A 15,727-nucleotide genomic window follows, 5' to 3' on the forward strand; every position below is an offset into this window, starting at 1 on the left:
AACCAAATATTTAAATATATGTACTTTGTTCCCATCTTCAATCCCTCAAAGGGTACAGATACTGCATACTGTATACTCTGTGGGTTTTTTTTTTTTTCAATCTTGTAAAGACAGGATCTCTCTACTGTGCAGATGAATAAGGCCTTTGATGTCATGCAAATATTACTTCTGGACTAAACACATACAATACTGAAATTATTAAACATACAAACTTAGAGCTTTCAGTGCATTTGCCATTTTTATTTCGCTATGCAGAAACATACATTCACCATGGGCTGTGATGCAGGTGACCGTGTAATGGAGAATCTCTCTTTTTGAAGGCTATTTATAACTAACACTACATAGTTTTAATTACAGTGGAAATTCTGTACAGTTTAAGGCTTGGCTCTGAACTAGAATGTAAATATGGACCGGATTTGAAAATAAAACACTTTCTTTTCAAGTAAAAGAAGAAAAATCAATTAAAAAATACACGGAAAAAGAAACTAAGAAAACAAAGCCACAGGAAGCCCAGCAGATTCTCCTGAAGTGAAATTTCGTAATATTGTAAACTAACAAAAATACAGGTTTTCTTCCCAAAGTAATGACAATTTAAGCTCTCCGGATTGAACACAGACCAAAGCAAACAACAAGGAAGAAATCGCATTAATATGCTAAAATCAGTACTACCTTATAACAAATTAAATGAGATACACAAAGCAAGATTGGAAGCATTAAATATTTCCAGAGGGTCAGACAGTCATTACTGTTTATGGGTAAGAGTAATAAAACCAGATGAAACAAGTACAAGTTGTTTACTGAATAAACTTGGTTATTGGCACATCTAATCTGGGGAAAATCTGACACACCGGACGGACCTAGACAGCTTCTAGCATTTGAGGGTAATCTTCATTTATTGTAAATAAAAGGTTACCTAAGAAATTGCAATTTTGTTTGACTTTAATAATAATAAACTATGAAAGGCATGGATTGTTTATGTGTTACATGAGATCACGGTTTATATTGTTGGTTATGAACGTGCAGATATAGCTGAAAACTGAGACATTTTGTGAAAATTAAAAATGCTGCTCTTTTGTAATTTTATCGTTGCTTCATGCATTATCGGTTTAGTGATGCTGAATCAGATTGCTTTATTATGGGAAGATCTCTCTGCCAGTGTCTTTATTAATGGTCAAGGTCAATTCTTCTGGACTGAAATTTTCCACGGACAGATACAAGTCAGTTGGGTTAGAAGAGGGAACTCCATATAGGCTCTGGTTTTCCTAATGGTTTGCATGACTGCATTCATGTGCAAGCTAAGTTATTCCTGCAAAAAAGAGATTTGATTAGTTACTCATTTGAAGACAACGGAAAGATTTTTTCAGATCAAGGACACAAAAAAAGTATCCTGGAGGTTAGAATGCTCATTTGGACAAGATGCCATGACATTCCAGCGTTAAGTCACTGCCAATTATATGCTTTCTCTTAAGTAATTACAACAACGCCCAAGTGGCTGAAGCTCATGGAAGAATTTTTTTTTTTTTTTGCTATCTTCCAAAATATATTATTCATTTGAGTAAAATGAGTATTTTTTGTATTTGTCTTTTAAGAGATGCCACTCATCAATTTGTTTCTTAAACCGATGTTAGAGAACTTACTAATATATTAAATCTCTTAAACATTTTATCACATCACCAAGTTGTGCAAGTCGCTCGACTGCTGCATTCAGCATTCAAAGCCCTCTCAGAAACGCTCATGGCCCCATGAGATCTTGAATGGCAGGTGAGTATGCATGACAAGTCTGTGCTCACATAGATGATATAGTCTGCTCATGATGCTGGCCAAACAGTCACTGGAAAGGCATATGCTTTCTACAGGACCAAAAGACTGCATTTTTTTGCCTCCTCCTGAGACAGTGCTACACTAGGGAGAAAAATCATCCCAAAGAATACAGGAAATATAAGACATTCAAAAAGAAAGTGAGTGCTCAGCTTTCAAATTAAAAAACAAAACTAAAGACAAAAGCATAAACAGGCTACAGTCAAACACAGTTGAAGAGAAAGCTTACGACGGGATAATGTTGCCATCAGAAGGAGAAAGAGGTATATATTATTTCCCTAGTATTTGGAACACACAAACTGAGCCTCTCAGAGCAAAACTGCCTTAGTTCCGATTAGGCCACATGGCAAGTAAAATCAAATTTGACATTACAAATTTGGATAATGAAAGAGTGCAGGCCATGGAATAAAAGGGAACACCAGGAAGACCACACAAGCATAGACTCTGCTCTTCCTTTATCCTCTAACTGGCAGTGCACGCAAAAACTCCACAAGAATGGAAGCTCCAAATGTGAGACAAACCCATAAACCAATTCTCCATCCTCTTGGTAACCAGCCCAACAAATGCCAGTGAGAGAACAGAGGAAAGGAGGGATCAGGTGAAGGATGAGAGGGAAGTGCCCCATGCCTCATGCCAGCCTAGGCAAGCCTAGAGAATCGGCATCACCTCTTACCTCTGGTCAATCCTCTCCATCTTCTGGTGTGATCTCTGTCTCTTTATGGACCACTACTTTGGTCACTGACATGTCAGGGTGCTGCTCTTTGGCCTCTTTAATTGCCTGAGCCAGCGCCTATCCCCGGGAAATCACAGAAGGGCAGAAACAAAAAGGAGGTGGAACATGCATGATCAGTGGCGAGGTGGAGACTTATGAGCTAGATCTATATCCACAATTTACAAATGAGGTACAATGATTACAAAAGGAATCATAAATCATATATTGGAAAGTTAATTCGGAATTTTCTTCAGAATACATGCTGGACTAGAGGAATAGCATTGAAACTGTAGGACCAACAGGTTTTTCTTTGTTTCTCTGCCAGGGTATTTACCGTCTCACACATACTACCTGGTCATGGTCAATGTCTGCATCCCCCGTGATGACTATTCGCTTCTCGATTCTTGTCTCTGAAATGCCCCCTTTCACAGTCTGCAAGACACATAGAGAACCTTCATGAATTTATTCACTGGGAGAAACCATCATGGTTCAGTGGGGGGAAATGGCAGAAGATGCTAACAGCATTAAGTAACATCACTCATTCTTTGAGAATTGAAATTAGAGTTCTACGGCACTTATTTAACATTTTTAATTCCAGAGGTGAGGACAGAATGGAGGCCCTTGGGTCTGGATGGCCCGTGTTTCTGGAACACTACCACGTGCCAAGCACTGGAGTAAGCATTAAGCTTAGGGTATCAGAATGTATATTCCTAAAGGGGAACTCGCACATGAGGACAAGTGCAAAGGGGAACTCGCACATGAGGACAAGAGCTTTGTAAAAGCTCCCCTTGCAGCTACCCTGGCATCCTGAGCGTCAAGCCACCTTGTGCTTGTGCAGCCCAACCTGTGAGGAGTTCTGAACAAGCACCTTCCTCCAGCTCGCTCTCAAGGAATCCTCTTCTCGGTTCTCACTCCACTTACTTTGGTGATGTGCGTAGTGGTGGTGGTACTGGTGGTTTCAGATGTGATCGTTTGTGCGCTCATCAGCACTCCCGGCTCCAGATCTGTGCCTGCATCGACCTAAAGCAGCAGAGGCATAGACCCCTCATCCAGGTGCTCACATCTGCTCTTCAGAAGTTGGCTATGTTATTTAAGGCATTATGACAATTTCACTATCTCCTATTATACAGTCATTATGCTCTTCAGAGTCTGAAAGCTGCTCCCAAGAATAAGAACTACATGCAACCAGAGATAACTGTCATTAAAAAAACTAAGGTTTCAGAAATGTGAGTGGTGGATGGGTGAGTGAATATTTTTCTTTCTCTGCGGCTAGGGAAACAGGTTTCTGAGCCTTTTTCTACACTTCAAGACACACAAAGACTTGGTTAAGTCATCTGCTGCTCCCTGATCACTAATAAAATGACCATTATTGCATCACTTTTAATAGAAATGGTCTGGCTTTTGGATCCTCTAAGTCTCATGAATCAAATATCGTGCAGTTCTATGTAAACACACTAGGCCATAGAGGGGTGAAATGAGCAGCCAGGGCTCTGGTCTTCACAGAATATCTCACCTGTGACGATTCATATGTGATGGTTTTGGTTTCGGTGTGAACTACTGGCACTTCCTTGGTAGAAATTTCTAGCTTTACTCCTCCCGGTGAAACACTGCCAAAACTGATGGTTTCCGTCTTCACCGTTGAGGACTGTGCCAAAGGGAAGTAAGCAGAGTGGCTGTTATAGTTTGCATGAACACATTGTTTTCTTCCTTTTCCTCTTTGGTGGTTATAAGCACAGGTTAGTATGCTGTAAATGTTTATGTAGAGAGTAAGCTGGGGAATGAGGCATACAACATGCACATGTCAAACAGTCTCCTGGACTCTCATAGCATTTTTATATGAAACGCTCCAAATAAAGCAAAACATTTTGAAGGCAATAAAAAAAGTTTTCTATTTAATAACTTCTTAGAAAGAAGAAACTAATAATGAGACATTAACTCCCCAAATACTTCAGGAATCTCAATAAAAGAGGATAAAGAATAAAGTTCTGGCATTTAGGACCCAGGCAAACATGGTTTTGGTGCTTCTGGAAAAGTGCACTGATCAGAAATAAATGTATCACATTTTCTAATATCTTGGCCAACTTTGCATTTCCCAATTTTACTGCCAATTATAATAATTTCAGTGAGAGTAGAAACCATTTCCTGGTGCTATATTATTAATAATTAAGAGATATGTTTGCATGTGACCCCAAAGCTGGAAATCAGCGTTGAGACTCCTAATAGGTATGAAAGAAGGAAATGAGAGGAGAAACACACTATACATATGGGAGAGGCAGAAAATTAAACTTAGCTCCACCTTTATGCTGATCTAAATTTCCAGGCATCCTATATCAGTTTTATTTTAGTGATAAAAGTAACATTAACTACTAGTTACCTCAAAATGAGGTTTTTGTTCCAAAGTTTCTGAAATGTGGATGGCTGCACTCTGCTCCTCTTGTCGCTCACGGGAAGCAGCGGCTATCTCTTCCTGTTCCAGGACAGCTTTTGCGACCTCCTCCTCTCCTTCCTCTTTAGCCCCCTCCGTCAAGGCAGAGCCCTCTTTCCCTTTAATGCCTGTGAATGAGGGCTGTGTTGCAGCATCCCCGCTGTCTCCCGCCGAGTAAGAAGCATCCCCACTCGCATGCACCACACGCCGCTCCTCCACCAACACGGTCTCCTGCACCACCTTCTCAGTGCTAAGTGGCAGGTGGTGCATGGTGGGTTCTGTCTCTATTCCACTGGACTCCGTCTTGGTTTCCATTTTCTGCATGGGAAGAGATTGTGGCATCAGTGTGACTGTCCATAAACCAAAGGTGAGAAAATAACTAAAGCCGCCACTCGCCAGGATGTCTAAAGCCAGCATCAAGTGCTTATAACCAGAAACACTAACGAAAAATATTAATTAGCTTTCATACCTCCCACTGAAATCTCTGATGCCTACCCCTGCCCCTGGTGCATGCACTTGAACCTGTGCTGCTGCTTCAGGACATCCACAAAACAAATGGAAGGCAGGATAAAGTGCAATTAACAAAACAAAAACCAAAGCATTGCAGCGCATTCACATTGGTTTTGCTGCTTTCTTAGACTCAACTGGTGAGATATAACGCTTTTAGATATTTAATTCTATTAAAGTTTCTCAATATGATCGCCTTTTGAATACTGAAGTACATTCTTGAGATGCAACTAAAGGCATGTGACAGATATGCTAAGCAGGCACAAAGGACCATAAAGTGAAGACACCTTTGAGATGCTGAAGGCAAAGCCAGCTGGATGCAACACACACACTCGCACCCAAAAAAAGGTAAAGAAAGGCACATAGGCACATTCAGAAACACCAAGGACGAAAACAAATGGCCACCTGAACCCAGCTTTGAGAAGTAGAAGTAACCCCTCCTATGAATTCTGTTGGTTTTCGCGCAGACTCTAATAAACTGAAGATTTCAGAGCCATCCATGAGCTTTTCCCCAGAAGACTGCTTAGTCTGAGTGAACAAAGAGAGGCAGAGTCAAGCACAAAAGAGAGACACAAACTCAGGCACATAAACATTCACAGCTTGTTAGACAAAATCGTAGGCGGAGGAGACAGGGAGGAGGAAGAATGAAGGAATCTCAGATAGAGAGTTTGGAAACAGAAAAGAATGGAAAATAAAATAGAAAACCAGGTGCTCTTGTTTGGTAAAGCAGAGACGGTTATTAGGATCAGGGTGGCGCCGATTTAAGCAGATATTTTTTTTTTCCCCTTCATTACAAGCCACAGCAGCACTATCACATCTTGGGAATGGGGAGCTGGAAATAAAATGGAAAGTGTTTTAATGCTGACTTTGCACTGCGGTATTGATTTAACCATGAAAAAAAAATTAAAAAGCTGGGTTGGCTGCTCTCAACATAAAGCCAAGCAGCAAGAGAAAAGGAAAGGTTTGGGGTGGAAGGGGACTGCCTCAAAAACCGTCATGCTGGAATTGCAAACTGTGGCCCCAATGAGCGACACTGGTTACCACTACTCGGGAGGCGGACGACTCAGTAACGTAATGGGCAGTAGCAACGGTAAAGGCTGGTTCCTGGGAATATGTCCATTCGGACAGGCTCTTCCTTCGGGGACCAAAGAGGCCCACTTTTAAGACCTCACTCTCGGGCACTTGCTCTGTTTTGCTGAAGCGTCTGCCTTCCAGGCCAGGGAGGACGGCCACATCCTTCTCCAGCTGTGGAGCCTTCTTGAGGTCATCTTCTTCAGGACTCTGCCGGCGAGACTCGGCCTCCTTGATGGGGGCCAGGGATTCGGACAATTTCCGCTTTGTCATCTGGACCTCAGGTCCTCTCTTGGATTTCTCATCAGCGAGGGTTTCCAGGACCTCATACTCTGCCAGGCTGGGAATGATCTTCATGGACTCTGGCATTTCTTTCTCCATTTTCTGAAGTGCTTCTGTAGTGGAGGGCTGCTCCACTTTCTCGCCCTCTTTAGCTTTCCCAGTCATGGTAACAATTCTCCCGGAGACAGTGTCATAGGATTTTCCTAGAGTGTATATTTTCTGTTTGCTGTCTTCTTTCAGTTGCATTTCTCGAGCCAAGTCTTCGAAGCTTTGCATTTTAATAGTGCCAGATTTTAACATGTCAGCTGGGAGGCCACCAGTTCTACTGCTCACGGTCACCACCTTGTAAGTCACAATCTTTTTCAAATCACCATCAACTACCTCAGTTGGTATTTTGTCTACAATAACCCAATCCTCTGTGCCCTATATTTGAAATATAAAAGCTAAATTAGAAATTCTGATGGTATCTCATTTCTAAAATAAGAATCCTTTAAGAAAATCAGGGCAACTGCTACATGCAGGTCTGTGATGGGATCATACAGTGCTCATGTTATTATCTAATAATCATGGCTGCCATCTCTTCTCCTCTGAAATGATAAACTATAAACTTCAGCTCAGAATACATTTGGTAGGTAGAGTTGCAACTTCTTTAAACTAGAACATACTTTGCAGTAAATTTTTTGAAGAACAGATTTGCTCTTATGATAAATTTTGGATCATTTTATATTTCAAGATTAAATAACATTATTGATGTTGTTCTATAAGTTACTTAGCTTTACATGTGTGGGGATAAAAGTTTTCCTCATTAAATATAATCTCTACTTCATATACTGTTATCACAAAGAACTTCCCAACATTCTACAAATTTATGTAAATAGTTTCCGTATTTGTAAATTGTATTTCCTTATACAGGGAAATGAATCCATAATAGCACTTATTATTCAATAAATATTGAGTGTGACTGTGTTCAAGGCATTGTAATGAAATATTCCCCACAAATAGGACACTATTAGAGCCTCTTATAGTGATTTGTATATTGTTCGAGTCTTACATTTTTTTTAAGAAATGGGGTCTCCCTATGTTGCCCAGGTTGGCCTCGAACCCCTGGGCTCAAGTGATCCTCCCATCTCAGCCTCCCCAGGAGCTGGGACTACAGGCACATGCCATTGTGCCCACTCCAATCTTATTTACAACTGAAGTTCACTGTCTCAGGAGTTTCTCTCTCACTTTCTTTAGTGTTAGTTCCAATAAGGCAAAAGAAATGAAAGCTAAGAAACTTTTGTATTCAGGGAGGCATAATACAATATGACCAGGTAGGTTAATAGCTTAACAGATTACAGAGGGAAGAGATATCAAACCAGGAGCAGGTGAGTGCCTTGGTTTACATTTTAAACTAGGATGTTTTCTGGAAACTTTTGTGTTTATTACTGCCTGAAAACTTAAATCTAGAAATACGTGTGCCTTTAAAAAAATCACTACAGATTGATCTACATGTTGTTGCTAGATTAAATGAAATGAATTGAAAGAATAACCTCTAGGGTTGATGGGACAGTTTTCTGGAAAATTATTTGATGAGAAGTAACCACAGAGTCAGCAGAATCTCCTTCCTGCATTTTCTTTATCACACTTGGCTAGTGGGGAAACCAATAAGAATTCAGAACTTTCAAAATCAATCAACATCATCTAAATTAGCACGACTCTACAGGTAGAAACAGGCAGTAAAACAACATTTCAGCAAGATTATTACCAGAAAGTAAGTCAATGACAACATACAGAGAAAAATCAGCTTGGATTAGAAGCCATAAAGAAATGATGCATAGCTGATAACTAAAATATTAAGAAAGTTCAATTTTCCCTTCCCTAGAATCTAAATCAAAATTATGTACCTACCTTGGTTTTAAACAAGATAAATGTAAAAGGGAAAATAAAAACTAAGAGCATTTTAATGACACTGAAGTCTGAAGACCAATTTCTTCTGGAAAATCCTTTATGTTTGGTTTTTACCTGAGACTCAAGGAATGGAGCGCTTCCTTGCTGCAAAAATATAACTTTTTCAGAAATCTCTGTTTCTTCTTTGGTCTGTTTGAATAAAGGGGGTTGGGTTGGAGAAGAGGAAGTAGACAGTTTCCAAAAAGGCAAGTTAGGAGGGGAGTTCTTTCATTGTATTATATCTAACATCTCATATATTCTCATAATATTCATTCATTTTCTTCCTGAAGGAGTAAATTATTGTTTATGCATTTGGAAAATGATCTGAAACTACCTCAAAATTTATTTTTTTCCAAAGACTTCAGATTTTCTGAAACTTTGGGGTTAACTTTGGGGTTTATATAGCTCAAATGTTCTTCATTTCTACAAACACAGAACATACAAGAACAATATAAAGGCATTTGTTCTTGGCATTTAAACCATGTTTATGTTGGTATTAAAAAGTGGGTATTTAAAATAAAACATTAAGAAATTTTTAAAAATTTAAGTTAGGAGTTAAGGCTGACTTCTATTTCTGACAAGTATCTTATTATATTCCCCATCTAGGTGCTGCCTGTTACAGAGTAGTGAAATGCATACAATGTCACTGCATTAGCTACTAATTTAAATAAACCCAGTTATACTTAGATGGATTGATTTATTGTCCCAAACTAAACAAAAAATACTCAATGGCTTTATTTGAACTTTTATAACATGGTTAATAATTTTTTAAAGTCAATTTCAAAACATCTTGCTGGAAAATAAAGTATATCAATTCATACTTTAACATAAAAAATTAAGAAATATTAAGTATTTCAAGTTAGGAATTAGGTTTTTTTTTTAAGTATTATACTTTAAGTTTTAGGGTACATGTGCACAATGTGCAGGTTTGTTACATATGTATACATGTGCCATGTTGGTGTGCTGCACCCATTAACTTGTCAATTAGCATTAGGTATATCTCCTAATGTTATCCCTCTCCCCTCCCCCCACCCCACAACAGTCCCCGGTGTGTGATGTTCCCCTTCCTGTGTCCATGTGTTCTCATTGTTCAATTCCCACCTATGAGTGAGAACATGCGGTGTTTGGTTTTTTGTCCTTGCGATAGTTTGCTGAGAATGATGGTTTCCAGCTTCATCCATGTCCCTACAAAGGACATGAACTCTTCATTTTTTATGGCTGCATAGTATTCCATGGTGTATATGTGCCACATTTTTTGCTTTTTAACTACTTTTTATTTTTTTCTCTAGTATTAAATAGGCACAATTCAGGTGGCAATGCATTAGCTACCAAGCCTAAGTTGAACCAAGGTTCAACTTCACAGAGCAGGGACAGAAAGGATATTTTGGAAGATTAACTGAAAAATAACGATGGAAAGTTCAAAGTTTCTAGAAGAATGGAACTTTTAAAATACATCTTATCATTACAAACAATGTAATTTTATGAGAGCTATTTAAAATTTCTTTTTGTCTAAAAATCTATCAGTACTACATTTAATCATTTGTTCGCAAGAGATTGTAGGGGAACATCTGGAATATTCTGCAGGACCTACTGAAAGATTTTGATAGTATCATTCTCAAATGACTCTTTCTAATGGGAAACAAGCCATTTTCAGAGGAGGAAAAAAAAAGCAACAAAAATCTCTATCCCGTTGCATTTTGGAGGACAGTATTGGAAAAGATAAAATGTACCATGTGGAATCATTAAATGTGGATTTTGTTTCTTTTCCTTTTTTCTTTTTTGTTTGTTAGCTTTTAATCATAGCCTCTTTTGCAAACAGAAATGAGAAACAGGAAGGAAAGGTCAAAATTATAGGTACTTTTCAGAATAACCGTGCTAGGTCTCTAATTATAATCACTGAGCTAAATGTTATTCCTAAGATAAAAGCTTCACAAAACCCCCAGCAAAACAGTGGTTTTCAGCATATCCTGGTGTCTGAAACCAACTAATTTAAAAAATGCCTATGTCTTATAATTGAAAATATTAACAGTGTCTACATTCCAAACTGTGTATGTCCAATAACATAAACAGGTAACATAGGGAGATTTTAAAATGTAATTCTATATATGGTCAACCTCCCAATACAGTTGGTCTAGTTAATGGAGAAGTGAAGAGGTACTGATAAAGAAAAGGTGATTTAAAAATTCACTTTTATCAGGGGTTAGGATATAGTCAGATATATAGCCCAACCATTTCATTTAGTTAAACATTATAAGTTATTAATCTTAATATCGTAATTGGAAAACAATTGCCCTATACTGGCACACAAAATTTATAACAGTGTCATTTCCTGTTGGGCGATTAAAGGTTTCTACAAATAAATTTTAGGGAATGGGTAAATTTGCAAATACAGAATTTGCAAATCATGGGAACTCACTATAGTAATCGTCTAGCTCAAGGAATTACTGTACAGTGAACACACCTGTAAAACTACCACTCCTATGAAAGAGAGGACAATATCGGCGCAGCATACATACTAGCAGGTACTGCTTTTTTTATTGTGATTTGGAAACTTTTGGTATTCAAGTAACCACTAAGGAATATAACTCTAACATGGACAAGGCTTAGATACATCATGAAAGGCTGTCATGGGAAAGGTTTGTGGACAGAGGATATACCTGGCACGCTGTACATACCACATGTCTACCCTTCCTATGTTTGGTGGGCCCTGTGTGTGGGATTATTTGCCTATTTTCTAAAGCAAATGAGAATCAGATATTATTTGCTGCTTTGGGGCATCCTTGCTACTTGTCTGCTGTTAACTCAAATATCTGAAACTTGAAACAATCGGCAATCAAATTTCCATTTTATATAGGAAACAAACATAAAATTCTCAGAACATAATCATCATTATTAGCTTGCTGTATATAATTCTAACTATAATTTTCTTCGAATTGTTCATAAATTGGTAGCATTTTATAGAAATAATTATTATAACAATTCAACTACTATAGATACAACAAAATAAAGAAAAAAGATGGTAACATTAAAAGAGATCTTTAGTTTTTTTCTTCAAAGTACCATTTTGTCACTGAGACAAAACAACAACAACAACAACAACAACTAAGCTTTGGGAAGTCATAAGTTTGGGGTCACCAAATCTAAGTTCCTTTCTGATTCTGACACAAAATAACCACTACCTTATCAGAGATGTCAATTTTAAAAATTGAGTTAAATATTTCCATTTAGAAGTAACTGGATTTCTTTCTAAACTGGTTGACTACTGTTTAATTGAAGTAGGCTTTATTATAAAATAGAGTAATATCAAATTAGTAACTTACTTAAAAAATATCCCCTCCAAAATAAAAATTGTTTGGTTATATATTTATAAACCAGTATGTTTTCTATGTGCATAACATACAAACGATTAAAAAAAGGATAAAATTATCTTTTGTGCTTTTCACACACAAAAATAACAGAAGCCATGGTTTTAATATAGAAATAGGCAATAATTTGGCCGGGCGTGGTGGCTCACGCTTGTTAATCCCAGCACTTTGGGAGGCTGAGGCGGGCGGATCACGAGGTCAGGAGATCAAGACCACGGTGAAACCCCGTCTCTACTAAAAATACAAAAAAAAAAAATTAGCCGGGCATGGTGGCAGGCGCCTGTAGTCCCAGCTACTTGGAGAGGCTGAGGCAGGAGAATGGCGTGAACCCAGGAGGCGGAGCTTGCAGTGAGCCGAGATCGCGCCACTGCACTCCAGCCTGGGTGACAGAGCGAGACTCCATCTCAAAAAAAAAAAAAAAAAAAAAAAAAAAAAAAAAAAAAAAAAAAAAAAAAAGAAATAGGCAATAATTTAGAGAAAAAGAACTTTCTGGTTTGTTCTGAAGGCTACCTACAGGGCCCTCAATTGGAATATAAACTTGATGTCATGGATGATGACTATGAGGTCCTGGTGAAGAGTAGAAGAGAGGACAGGCCACTCTGCCTGGCCCTGCTGCCATGGGGAGCACAGCACCCTGACACCTAAAGAGATCCCTTTTCCCCTGGGACTTGAAGCTCCTTTGAGATGCTTTTCAGGGCTCCTTTGATAAGCGGGATTAATCAGCCCTGTTTCTAACAAGTTCTCTATATCCAGTCAAGCTCTTTCTGGAGAGGCTGAGGCAGGAGAATGGCGTGAACCCAGGAGGCGGAGCTTGCAGTGAGCCGAGTCTCCATCCACAGTGTGACGGAGCACTGAGGGACTGCGAAACCACCCTGCAGACGCTGACAACAGTGAGTATGCCAGCCTTTGCTCTTCTCCAGTTTAAATAACCAAACTGCTTTGCCATTCTGCAGAGGGCATGTTTTTCTTCCTTAATTACGTTGAAAAAACCCTTTCTTGGCCTTCTCCAGTTTTTCTGGAGAAAAAGCATTAATATCCAGGGAAAGTTCAGTATATTCAAAATACTCCTTAAATTATTAACATCCTTGGGCTTATCAAATGTTAATTCTCTAAGGTTTAGGGTTTTATAAATGTAAAAATATATATATATCTTACTAGTCTAATGGCCTAGACTTATGAAGTTCCCTTATTAGCACCACCCTTTAAATTCTCTAAGTTGTTCCCTAAACTTTCATTCAAAGTGGCCATCACTTAGCATTTAGTTTTGCTTTGTTTTGTTTTGTTCAGGGTGGCTATTTAGTTTGTGTTTTTGTAACTTAATCCGGTATCTGGTATCTTTAGAGCCAGTAAATTATCTCCAAAAGAGATAGTAGAAATAGGGTAAGCCAAACTTAACCAATTACAATAAAATTCATGAGAGCATAACTTAATATTGTCAAGGACTATTATATTTAAATCAGTCTGAATGTGAAATTTGTCTCTTGAAACTCAGTAGTTTGAATGGAACTAAAGTTTAATGGTACAAGAATATGTTGGTAATCGTACTTTTCATTTATTCTGCATCAAAGCGTCCTTTTTAAGTAATTCAAATGGATATAGACCTATTTTTTATTAGCTAGGTTTGGGATTGCCATGAACATAGTGATAGTGAGTTCTTGATTACTTTTGATAAACAGCTTTCAAAGGTTTAGAACATGATCAACAATAAGTGTAATTGAATTCTTATTTTTACTGCAAGGACTTAAGCCCTGCAAATAGACCACTGTTTAAAGAATTTTTCTTTCACCAAAGCCTAAGTTTTAATGTTCTATTCTGTGTCAGCTTCCTGAACAAATATTTCCCAATAAAGTGGTCTTATAGAAAAGGAGGTTAACCAATACAATGCTAAAAAAGATGAAGTTTTCAAAAACTACTTTTTTTGAAACAGAGATAAAACAACATGATGTCTAACAGTAGACAGTCAAGTTAGCACTACAGTAATTTTTGCTTCCCGCACAATGGGAGCCCTGAAGTAACACCAGCTGAATCCTCAGAGTCTTTGGTTGTACATTTAAAAAGAGCTTCCTTGAGAGGCTGAGGTGGGCAGATCATTTGAGGTCAGGAGTTTGAGATCAGCCTGACCAACACGTTGAAATCCCACCTCTATTAAAAATACAAAAAAATTAGCCAGGTGTGGTGACGCATGCCTGTAGTCCCAGCTACCCAGGAGGCTGAGGCAAGAGAATCACTTAAACCCAGGAGGCAGAGGTCATGCCACTGCACTTCAGCATGGGCAACAGAGAGGAACTCCATCTCAAAAACAAACAAACAAACAAACAAACAAAAAACAAAAAAAAAAACTCTGTCTCAAAAAAAAAAAATCTCTTTAAATGTACAGCCAAAGCATGTGAAATAACCTTACTTAAAAAAAAAATTTCTGGCCACTACTTTCCCCATAAAACACCTACTAGGAACTGATTATAAATTTGGCCAGGTGTGATGGCTCATGCCTGTAATCCCAGCACTTTGGGAGGCCAAGGTGGGTGGATCACTTAAGACCTGGAGTTTGGTACCAGCCTGGCCAACATGGTGAAACCCCGTCTCTATTAAAAATACAAAAATTAGCTGGGTGTGGTGAAGGGCATCTGTAGTCCCAGCTACTTGGGAGGCCGAGGCAGGAGAATCACTTGAACCTGGGAGGCGGAGGCTACAGTGAGACCAGATCGCCCCACTGCACTCCAGCCTGAGTGACACAGCAAGACACTGTCTTAAAAACAAAAAACAAAAAACTTAATATAAATCAATTAAGATAATCAGTTATAAATAAAAATCAAATAAAACTCTTGTTATACCAATAAAAGCCTGGCGTAATATCTCAGAGTAAAATTGTCCTGAAATGCCAGCAACTTCAGGTTACCATTTAGTCAAACAATCTCAATGGGCCTCATCTTAGAATTGATGAGAACAAGTTTTCAGAGTGTTTCTCAAGGCAAAAGTAGAAAGCATATGCGGAAAACGTGTCAATGCATGAAGAGAATACCCTGATTTCTCTCAGCTATAAAATCTAGGTTTATGGTCAGAATCAGCTGATTTTTCACGATAGTCTCCCTGTGGCTTCCCGCCCTAAGAACCATCTGATGTTATTACTCACTCCTCAGCCACTTTAACAATTTTACTTTGCAGTTTTCTTTTGGAGCACTGAACATCTCAGCTCAGGTTAAACATAGGTAGGAAGAGAGATTTTCTACCCAGAAGATTGTCAAATGCAATTCCACACCCTGTAGAGAAGGAAGGCGGGTAAACAGAATACGAGTCTGACCACAAGCCTGACTACTGACCTCTTCAGGGACAAGTGGTTCGATCATGGGGGCATCCTCCTGCCTGGCAGCCAGTCGCACGGGGGAGGTAGAAAGCCTCTTCTCCCATTCATTCGTTACGGCAGTGTCTGTTGAGGTTTCTAAGAAGGTTCTTTTCAGCTCACTAATGTTGGTTTGATGTTTCATCAGGTCATCTTGAGTTTTTTCTAGCTCCTATATTCAGAACATAAAGTATCCAACAGTCAATGTTTTACATTTGTGTTCCTTTCAGCTCTTTTGTTTGCTTTTAAAGTAATGTCAATCTTATTAGTAGTCAAAATAA

General features: G+C 38.6%; 1 protein-coding gene across 23 annotated transcripts in view; it reads right to left on the minus strand.

The window, feature by feature from the left end:
* Positions 1 to 217: 217 nt before the first annotated feature.
* EPB41L3 (erythrocyte membrane protein band 4.1 like 3) overlaps positions 218 to 15,727 on the minus strand; it is a 240,164-nt gene continuing 224,654 nt past the window's right edge. For 12 of the 23 annotated variants that reach the window (XM_030810711.1, XM_030810705.1, XM_030810704.1 and 9 more), the window contains 11 exons: positions 15,427 to 15,618; positions 8,820 to 8,894; positions 8,348 to 8,446; positions 6,504 to 7,238; positions 5,868 to 5,990; positions 4,905 to 5,273; positions 4,044 to 4,175; positions 3,452 to 3,550; positions 2,882 to 2,962; positions 2,492 to 2,608; positions 218 to 1,306 (listed from right to left, as the gene is read on the minus strand). In XM_030810711.1, the coding sequence (XP_030666571.1) occupies positions 2,498 to 2,608; positions 2,882 to 2,962; positions 3,452 to 3,550; positions 4,044 to 4,175; positions 4,905 to 5,273; positions 5,868 to 5,990; positions 6,504 to 7,238; positions 8,348 to 8,446; positions 8,820 to 8,894; positions 15,427 to 15,618 (2,016 nt within the window). In that variant the 3' untranslated portion in view covers positions 218 to 1,306; positions 2,492 to 2,497. The remainder of the gene's footprint in view (positions 1,307 to 2,491; positions 2,609 to 2,881; positions 2,963 to 3,451; positions 3,551 to 4,043; positions 4,176 to 4,904; positions 5,274 to 5,867; positions 5,991 to 6,503; positions 7,239 to 8,347; positions 8,447 to 8,819; positions 8,895 to 15,426; positions 15,619 to 15,727) is intronic. The other 11 variants (XM_030810718.1, XM_030810719.1, XM_030810723.1 and 8 more) reach the window with 5 other exon arrangements.

The sequence above is a fragment of the Nomascus leucogenys genome, chromosome 4 (genome assembly GCF_006542625.1).
Source record: "Nomascus leucogenys isolate Asia chromosome 4, Asia_NLE_v1, whole genome shotgun sequence".
Classification (NCBI taxonomy): Eukaryota; Metazoa; Chordata; class Mammalia; order Primates; family Hylobatidae; genus Nomascus; species Nomascus leucogenys.